The sequence below is a fragment of the Parus major genome, chromosome 8 (genome assembly GCF_001522545.3).
Source record: "Parus major isolate Abel chromosome 8, Parus_major1.1, whole genome shotgun sequence".
Classification (NCBI taxonomy): domain Eukaryota; kingdom Metazoa; phylum Chordata; class Aves; order Passeriformes; family Paridae; genus Parus; species Parus major.
In genome coordinates, this window is record NC_031777.1 from 29,927,274 (window position 1) to 29,937,163 (window position 9,890).

Here is a 9,890-nt window from a genome sequence, read left to right on the forward strand (position 1 = left end):
GCCGCGTGATGAGGGAGCGGAGCGGCACCTCCGGCAGCGCTGGCGGCGGCTCGGGCGGCCCCGCCATGGACAGGCGGCCGCAGCGCCAGCCCGACTACATGTCCGTGTGCCTCTTCGCAGAGGAACCCTACCAGAAGCTGGCCATGGAGACGCTGGAGGAGCTCGACTGGTGCCTGGATCAGCTGGAGACCATCCAAACCTACCGCTCCGTCAGCGAGATGGCATCCAACAAGGTGAGCCCACGTGCGGCGCCGGGATGCGGGACGGGGATGCGGGACGGGGGTGCGGGGAGGCGCGGGGTTCCCAGCCTGATCCCGAGCCTTCCTCGCGTCCGTCCGGGACAGCAGATCCGAGTCAGATGTGGCGAAGGGAGCGCGTTTACCCCCGGAGACCCGCGGAGGGTGGCGTGGAGAGAGCGATCCGGGATGGAGCAGAGAGAGAGCTCCGGGATGGAGCAGTGAGAGAGCTCCGGGATGGAGCAGGGAGAGAACTCCGGGATGGAGCAGGGAGAGAGCTCCGGGATGGAGCAGGGAGAGAACTCCGGGATGGAGCAGGGAGAGCGATCCGGGATGGATCGGGGAGAGAGCTCCGGGATGGATTGGGGAGAGAGATCCGGGATGGAGCAGTGAGAGAGCTCCGGGATGGATTGGGGAGAGAGCTCCGGGATGGAGCAGGGAGAGAGCTCCGGGATGGAGCAGGGAACACCATCCGGAATAGTCTGGGGAGCGCGATCCGGGACATCGGGGAGAGTCCGATCGCTGCTGCAGGCTCATTTCCGAAAATTAAAGAGGTTTCAATTAGCACCGGTCCCTTGGAGCCGATATGAGCAGGAACACTGTGCAAACGCCCGCATTTTGCAAATCACCACGCCAGAAGTCAATTAACTTCATTGCTTAATAATAATAACGGCGAACCGTAAACATTGTGGGTCCGGTATTTTACGGCTGTTTTGGCTTTCCGTGACGTTTTAATTTGGTTTTTAATGCGCTGGGCTGGCACCGCTTGGCAGCACATGGTGAGGGTGGGCAGGCAGGGATGGTGACAGGGAATCAGCTCCGGGGGCCGCTGCTCTGAGGAGCTTTCCGTGGGAGCCAGAGGGGAGCTGTGAGTTTCTCTGCACAGAATAAAGCGCTGAAGTAAAGCAGGAAAAGTTCGTGGTGTTGAAAGTGAGGGAAGCAGGAGGAGAGCAGAGTGCCAAGAGTATCCTGACAGGCAGCAGAGAGCGAAACGCGAGTTGTGAGCGCCTGTGTGCAACTTTTGGGAGTTGGTGCTCCCATCCAGCACCTCCCGGAGCCCGCCCGTCGCTTTCGGCTCTCCCCGTCCGGGCACAGCTCCGGGCACAGCTCCGGGCACAGCTCCGGGCACAGAGCCGTCACAGCTCCGGGCACAGCTCGGGCACAGCTCCGGGCACAGCTCCGGGCACAGCTCGGGTACAGCTCCGGGCACAGACCCAGCACAGCTCCGGGCACAGCTCCGGGTACAGACCCAGCACAGCTCGGGCACAGCTCCGGGTGCAGCTCCGGCCACAGCTCCGGGCACAGCTCCGGGCACAGACCCAGCACAGCTCCGGGCACAGCTCCGGGCACAGCTCCGGGTACAGACCCAGCACAGCCCCGGACACAGCTCCGGGCACAGCCCCGGGCACAGCTCCGGGCACAGCTCGGGCACAGCTCCGGGCACAGCTCGGGCACAGCTCGGGCACAGCTCCGGGTACAGACCCAGCACAGCTCGGGCACAGCTCCGGGCACAGTCCCAGCACAGCTCCGGGTACAGACCCAGCACAGCTCCGGGCACAGACCCGGCACAGACCCAGCACAGCCCCGGACACAGTCCCAGCACAGCTCCGGGTACAGACCCAACACAGCCCCGGACACAGCCCCGGACACAGCTCCGGGCACAGCTCTGGGCACAGCTCCGGGCACAGCTCCGGGCACCCAGGACCAGCCTGGCAGCTCCCAGCCTCCGCCTGCCCCTTCCAGGGCTCCCAGACAGCGCTTCCAGCCCCGCTGTGCCCCCTGGAACTGTCACAAATTCCCGTCGCATCCACGTCCTTGCCCAGTTCCATTGTTTTAAACCCAGTTTTGCCCACCAATGTTGTTGTTTTTATGTTTTGTTGTTTTGTTTTCTTTCTTTCTTTTTTTTTTTTTTTTGCCTAATTGGAAATTACTACAATCAGAAATGCTGAATCAGAAACTGAATTTATGGGAAAAAGTTGAGCAAAGAAATCCTGTGTTGTTTCAGCTTCCTCTTCTGGTAGTGATTACCACGATGTGCAGGGGCAAAGGAAACAGTAAAAGTTTTATAGACCGAGTTTTCAAGAAAGAAATATTATTTTTTTCCTTTGAATTTGTGTTGAGGGAACTCTGGATGAAAGCTGAGAAGGGCTCAGGCTGCACCTCCAGTGTGAACAGGACACCCTTCAGTTTGAGGTTACCTTTTTTTTAATTTTTTTTTTTTTCTTTTTGCTGAGTGACAAATCTGGCCTCGTGAAGGTGAAACTAAATTGCTTCTGTAGCACTTTAAAGTTGCGATTACTCGGGGTGCAGATGGCTGGCAGCTGGCTGGAGCAAAAGCTTCCTGAAACTTTGTTCTTTCATAACCCGTTTGTGAAATGTCTGCACTTTTTTTGGTCAACTTCCAGTTTCACAGTTTTCAGCTGTGAAAGAGAAGCATAAAATGGCCTCACACCTCGCTCGCCTTTTCTCTGGAGCTGTAAATATTGCCACGGTTTGGGTTGGAAAGTTTCGTTTCGATGCCTGATGGTTGGGGGGATTTGTGGCTTATTTTTTTGGAGGAGGTTTTGACGACAGACGGAGCCTCCTGGCAGTGCTGGCTCCCTCCTGCATCTTTCTGCAGCCTCCCTTCTCCTCTCCGAGCATCCCGTCCCAGCTCTGAACCATCTCCATTTGTCACCGGTAAATAGCAAAGCCGGCAGATGTTTTGAAAACAGGATGCTCGGGTTGAGCGTTATTAAAGAAAAAAACGGAAAGAGAAACAGTCTAGATAGGAAGAAAGCAAATGGGCTCGGCATGCTCCCAAGAGCAGCAGCAGAATAAACACTGACCTATCTTCCTGACCTCCGCTCTCGCCAGTTCCTGGCCCCGCGCCACCCAAGCCAAACTACGTCAGTTGAGCCTGATAGTAGGCATGGCACAGCTGTTGCAAGTGTGACTCGAATTTCCTGTCTCCTTCCTGACAGACGTAGTTTAGAAAATCCAGAGTTGCAACAACAGCGCGGAGAGAGGCGGAGAGGGAGCGCTCTCGGCATCCGTGAGCGCTGGGGGGATTCTGCAGCAACAAAAAAAATACCATAAAAAATCCAAAAAAAAAATAAAAGGAGGCAGCGGAGGGGGAAGAGCCATGCGGGACGGCAGCCGGGATTTGAGCTGATGGGGTTCGGAAGGCAGCGATTAAAACATGTGCGTATTGCTCGTTGAGGCGGGGGTTAAGCGCAGGAGGAGCTCGGGAAGGAGCGGCTCGGCTGGAGGGGCTGTGCTCACACCGGGGACCCCGCACAGACCCCACGGACACGGGCAGAGAGGGGGAGCTCCGTTCCCCTTGGGGCTGCCACCGAGTCCTGATGCATTTCCAGTGCAAACCAGCCCAGGCTGTGTGCACAAATAACCCTGCACGTCTCATCTTTCTAATTTAGAGAGAGAGAAAAAAAATTAACCTGCAAAAATACCTGTTTGCAGCTGCCACGGAGGGAGTTTGTTTTTCCTAACACTGGATTTCCTAACTTTGCTGGGAGGTGATAGGGCCCTGCAGCTTTGCACTCAAACAAAATAACCTGGAAGGAGTTCTGCAGGCACTCGGGTAATGCCTGAGGGAGCAAACCACACTAATTTACATTATTGTTACATATATACTCCATTTTTCCTGCGTTTATCACTCTGTCCAGCTTCCAGCTGCATCAACTGCTGTGTCAGGAGGGATTGTGAGCCAGTGATGATAAAAAAGGGGGTATTTTCTGTCTTGGCATTAGGCAGCTGTCCTTAGCCTCACTTTGCTGCAGATGGGACCAGCTCTAGTCCCCAATTCGGGATGTGAGGCAGGATTTGCTCAGTGCATCCCCTGGATCATGAGAAGGAGCAGGTTTTTTCCCAGCTGAAATGCTGGCCTGGCCAGCTCCAGGTTTTCATGGGGCCATCCCATCATGAAACGGAGGGATGGAGAACACGGATTGTTCCTGCAGAGCTGCAGAGTGTGGGATGCAGCCCAAACAGAGATACCTGAGACACTCCAGGGAGCTGAGCAGCACCTCTGCCTCCCCTTCAATCCTATCAGGCTAATTCAGAGATTCCTGCAGTCCACGGAGAGCAGAATTTGTCATCTCTGGGGTACTCAAAGTGTAAATAGACAGAGTGTGAATGGTGTCCTCTCATGACTTTACAAACTCTCTTGTCCCTACCCAAGCTGATACTTGGAGGACTATTCCTTGTGAATCCTTAAACTGTGATTGCAGCTCTTAAAGATGTTTCTGTTATTCCCAAGCTCTGGATAACTCCAGCACAACTGCTCCGCTCTCCTCTCTCCTCTCTCCCCTGTGAGCCGCAAGATAAACACAACCCATCGCGTTTTGCTCGGATTTCAAAGGGCGCTTCGGTCCGAGAAGCGGAGGTTTAAGGTTTAAGGTTTAAGGGTGCTTAAACAAACATCTGGCCACGAATGTAAACCGCTGGAGGTGGCGGCCGAGTGCCAGCGGTGGATGTGCCGTGCCCGCAGCCCCCAGCCCCATCCCCTTGCTACGTGATGTTTCCCTTAAGCGGTGCCGAGCTGTTTAGTCTTCCCCCGGCTTTGCGCTGCCACTTCCTTTGTTTAATCGCCGCACAAAGAGAGGTTTGTTCGCCTCGGCGGAACAAAGACACTTCCACGTCTCCTGTTTTTCCGAGGCGGGATGAATCACTGAGCTCCGCCGCTATTGCCGGGGATTTGCGTTGGGGAAGCGGCGCTCGGAGCGCCCCGGCGGGGCCGGCCGCTCTCCGCACCCCCCGCACCCCTCTCCGCTTTGACGTCTCTCTTTAACCATTCCCTGCCCGAGCAGGACCCCGAGCCGGAGACATGCTCCAGGAGGTAGGAGCTGGGTTTTTGGCTCGTTTTAGGGATATTCCAGCAGCTGGGTGTTATCTGGTGGTGTCCGCGGTGAGGATGTCCTTGTGCTAAAGGACGGGGCGCTGCGGGAGCGGGGTTTGCTCGGAGGGGTGAGCGGGAGCTTCCAGGGAAAGCTGCTGGATGGGGAGGGAACAGCTCTGGGTGCTGGATCTGAAACCCCTCGGGATTTGGGGAGCTTGGTCCCAGTCAGCTCCTGCCATCATAAATGGACTTTTTGCCCGTGTGCTCCTCCACCAGTGCTCGTTCCCCTCTGAGCAAATCATTTCGGGGTTGTCAAACATGCCCTAAAAGCGGGGTGGAATGTTGGAGCCAGAGGTATTTTATAATGTAATATTTTGTCCTTGCGAGCCCTCTGGGCTGTCTGTGCAGATATCTTGGTTAAACCGCTGCAGATATTTTAATTGGAATATTGGAAATATTGGGTATTTAAAATGGAATATTGGAAATACTGGATATTTAAATTGGAATATTGGAAAGTGGCAGCGCTGGCTGTGGGATGTATGGGGACAGGAGATGGTGTCACCATCTGGGACACCCTCCTGGAGCAAAGGGATTTTCAGTGCTGGATGCTTTCCCATCTTCTGGGATGTTGTGGGAAAAGCCCATCCAAGGGGGATCCCTTGGCCACTGCTGGTGCAGAGATCAAGGCTTTGGCCGTAGAATTTTGGTTCAAATCCTCCTCCCCAGGAGCGTTTTGGGGAGCTGTCACCCATCCTCGGGCCCACAATGGTGCCCAGGACCTTCCAACGCGCCCTTTCACCAATTCTGGCTTTCCTGGAACATGATGGGGTTTTAAAAGTTCTGCATTCTCAGACTTTTACGTTATAACACGTCAGGGTGGGGCTTAAATAAATAATAGCTCAAAGGCAGGTTCAAAATGAATCATGAGCTGAGGGCAGCACTGGAGAGTGACTAAATGTGGGGAGCAGGGACCTCTCTGCAGTGAAGGGTGCTGGTGACATCACTCGGGATGAAGGAGCTGAAAAGGATTTCAGGTCAGTCCTAATCCTCATCCTGGTTTGGAGTGAGTTTGTGGACTCCAAACTCCTCATTTTTATTCCCCAGTTGTGCTCCACGGGGCTGATCCAAATATTTGCATTAAGGGAAATGAATTGAGAGATGCTGAGTTATCAAAGGCAGGACAAGTCATGGAGATGGTTTGGGATGGAGATTCACCCTCAGAGCTCTGAGAGGGAGAGATTCCCCCGATTAAAGCCTGGCTTAAAGCAAACAAACCAGAAGTGCCTCACCTTGCTGCTGGTTTAGCACAGCTGGGCCAACGGCAGCAAAGGGATTCTGAGGAGCATTTGCCTATCTCTGCGTGAGAAGGAGTTTTCATTTCATTTTATCTCCATTAATTAGTGCCTCCTCTATGGGTTTGATGCTTGCATTGAGCTCATTTTCATTTTGGCAGGACCAGCTGCCACATTTTTTTGAGGGGATGCTGAGCTACACCAACTTCTTCCCTGGATTTTCACTGCCCTCTTCCCAGGATCCCCTCTTTATCCCAAAACAAACTTCTGTCGATTCAAAGCTGCAAGAATCATCTTTAATTTTTTAATTTTTTTTTTTTTTCCCAACACGGGCATCTTGGAAAAGTCTTCTCAGGGTAAAAAGTTATTTGAATTTTCCAGAGCCTGTTCTCCTACTCAGGTAAAACCCCAGCTGGATTTGCCTAAATGATGACTGCAGAGCTTGATTCAAATTTAAATTAAATTAAAATTGCTGCTTCAGACGATTAACAAAATCCCATGTTTAATTGCTCTGCTCTCTTGTTAAATGACAAAGGCTCTGTTAGTTGTTATTTTAGGGGTGTTTTTTCCTGATTGAGGATATAATCCAGGTTATCCCACCCCAAATTCCCAGCATGTCCCGGCTCCCCGGAGGAGCAGGGAGGCTCTTTGGTTTGTGGGCTCTCCTGACGCAGTGGCTCGGCTTCCTCTGGCACCGAGGCTGTGGTTTGCAAGGGTGTGACTGACACAAGATTTGGGGCTGAGATCCGCAGCTCCTGCAGCGCTCTCTGCTCTCCGGGCCACAGATGTTGTCAGGGCTCTCTTTAATCAGCTTGGTGTCAACAAACGAGCTGCTGCAGGTTTGCATTTTGCGCTGCTGCTTCTCAGCAGCTCCCCTTGCTCCGTCTCCTTCTGCCCTCAACACATCCAGCATTCTTCCAGCTGGTGAAATGCTAAAAATGGCATTGCAGAACGAGTGTTCTGGCCTGTTTCTGCTTTTGTTTACTCGCCTCTCCTCAGAGGGAAGAGTAAAAGCAGTGCTGGGATGAGAAATTGGTGTGGACACCGACCACGCTGCTCTGGGGAGTTATCCAGGCCTGGATGGGCCTTTTGTGTGGTTCTTCCTCCCAGCAGTGCAATTTGTGTTATAAAATGCACCTTCCAGAGGGGGACAGAGAGGAAATCCATACAAAACCCACCCAGATCAGCTGCAGGCTCCAAATGAAGCTGCCAAAAGAATTGGGTAGGAGAGATCTGTTCTGGATATTGGAAAAGCATTTTGGGTGGAGCAGAAACCAACCTGAGCTTCCTCCAAAGCTTCAGGCCAGGCCAAACCTCCCTGCTGGGGTTTTTCCACCAAGGAGACCAACAATCTGTCCTTTGTCCATCACACAGCGAGAAATAACTGTCCAGGACCAGGCTGGGCAGGGCTTGCAGCAGCCTGGGGTGCTGGAGGGTGTGGAAGGGATGGAACACGATGGTTTTCCAGGTCCCTTCCAACCCAGACCCGTGTGGGCTTCTCTGAAACCTTAAACTCTGCCAGTCCTGGTGTTCCACATCAATCCAGACCGATGGAAACCCGGCCCAAGGGCTTGGGCAGTGCGGGTGGAATACTGAGACTGGGATCCGTGGCAGTGGTGTTGGGATTGGGATCCAGGGTGGTGTGGATGTTCCAGGACTGGGATCATGGATTTGGATCCATGGGCAGTGGTGTTGGACACTCCAGGACTGGGATCATGGATTTGGATCCATGGGCAGTGGTGTTGGACACTCCAGGACAGGGATCTGGGGTGGTGTTGGACACTCCAGGACAGGGATCTGGGGTGGTGTTGGACACTCCAGGACAGGGATCTGGGCTGGTTTTGGACGCTCCAGGACAGGGATCTGGGCTGGCTTTGGACGCTCCAGGACTGGGATCTGGGATGGTTTTGGACGCTCCAGGACAGGGATCTGGGATGGTGTTGGACACTCCAGGACAGGGATCTGGGCNCTCCAGGACAGGGATCTGGGATGGTGTTGGACACTCCAGGACAGGGATCTGGGCTGGTTTTGGACGCTCCAAGACAGGGATCTGGGATGGTGTTGGACACTCCAGGACAGGGATCTGGGCTGGTTTTGGACGCTCCAGGACCGGGCTGCAGGAGCAGGCAGGAGCAGATCCGGCCCCGCAGGGCACAGGAGGATTTCTCCAGCCCCATCCCGGCCGGGCACACCTTGCCCACAAATGACACACGGATTTTCAGGGAAGCTTTCCCCGTGAGCTGAGCCCTTCCCCGCGGCTGCCGAGGGGGATTTTCCTCCCTCGGCGCTGAGTAACACCCGGAATTCCCGGGAATGGAGCGAGCCAGGCTCGCTGTGGAGCAGCACAACCCCTCGGGCAGGCTCCTGCAGGGAGCTTCTCCTTTCCGCCATCGGGAGCGATTTGCATATTTCGAGTTCATTTGGCTGGAAATGAGCTGGAAATGCCCCAGCGCTGCAAACACTCAGCTCCAACTTCCAATTCATCACTTTTTTTTTTAAAGCCCCAGCGTTGCGTAAATCCCGTCCCACCCAAGGGAGGTTCTGCCGCTCTCAGAAATGCTAAACTTTACTGTGCAGGGAGGAGGAAAAATCTGAATATTGTTCTGTCTACATCAGATAGATGTTCTCGCTTTCATGAGCAGCCACATGCTGATTTATGGCAACCTGCTATTTATTTATCAACATTTACATTGTGGATTTCTAAATTATTCTAATAACATCAGGCCAACAAGTTGGTCATGATGTTGCTCCTTTAAAGTCTTCCTTTGAACATCTCTATAAATCAAGGCTGCTTTGATGTGAAATTGGAGATTTCATAAGGCTGTGTTTACTTTTGGGTTTCCAAAATCAGCTGAAGGGAAAACAAAAAACAAAAAAAAACAAACCCAAAAAACAAATAGTACTTTGTATCTCATTAAAAAAAGAGTTTCTGGCGCATTAAACGCGATATTGTTTTAGGAAATTAAGAACTAGAAAGTGTTGCAAAAGAAATTTGATTTTTTTTTAATGACTGATAGTTGACTGCAACCATTTCACTTTTCTCCAGGCACTGAAATACGGCTGAAAACTTTCTCCTTTAGTGCCCTTTAGTGAGAAACAGGCTCGTTGTTCTTGGGGTTTTTTTAAAATTTAAGCATTAAATGCACTTCCCATCATTCTCCATGGAGTACCTAGGAAGGAAAATCGATGGGAATTATGAAACAAATTTGTTTGCCATGGTCCTTTCTGTAAGTGATGTAACAGCAGGAAAACACAGATAAGCGGCGTTCCCGCTGTTCCAAACACAGGAATTTTAACTCTTGACTTCCAGACTTCCCAAGAAATGCTCCACAATTCCAAACTCCAGGAGTGCAACACAGGAATGAGATGTCAGGAGAAGGTTGGGCATAACAAATATTCCTTCAGTGGAGTCGCATTAATCCAAATTTTTGTTTAATTTGGAGCAGAGTGTGGCATCCATGCCCATCCCAGACAGAATTCCCCATTCCCTGTCTGAGCCCGCTGCCAGTGGATGGATGATGGATG

At 52.6% G+C, this 9,890-nt stretch overlaps 1 protein-coding gene across 6 annotated transcripts in view; it reads left to right on the top strand.

Moving 5' to 3' along the window:
- The window catches only part of PDE4B (phosphodiesterase 4B), a 165,865-nt gene that overhangs the window by 136,674 nt on the left and 19,301 nt on the right, over positions 1-9,890 (top strand). For 4 of the 6 annotated variants that reach the window (XM_015636159.3, XM_033516270.1, XM_015636160.2 and 1 more), the window contains one exon: positions 121-233. In XM_015636159.3, coding sequence (XP_015491645.1) covers positions 121-233 — 113 coding nt within the window. Of the gene's footprint in view, positions 1-120; positions 234-3,223; positions 3,420-4,945; positions 5,074-9,890 lie in introns of those variants that run through there. The other 2 variants (XM_015636163.3, XM_015636164.3) reach the window with 2 other exon arrangements.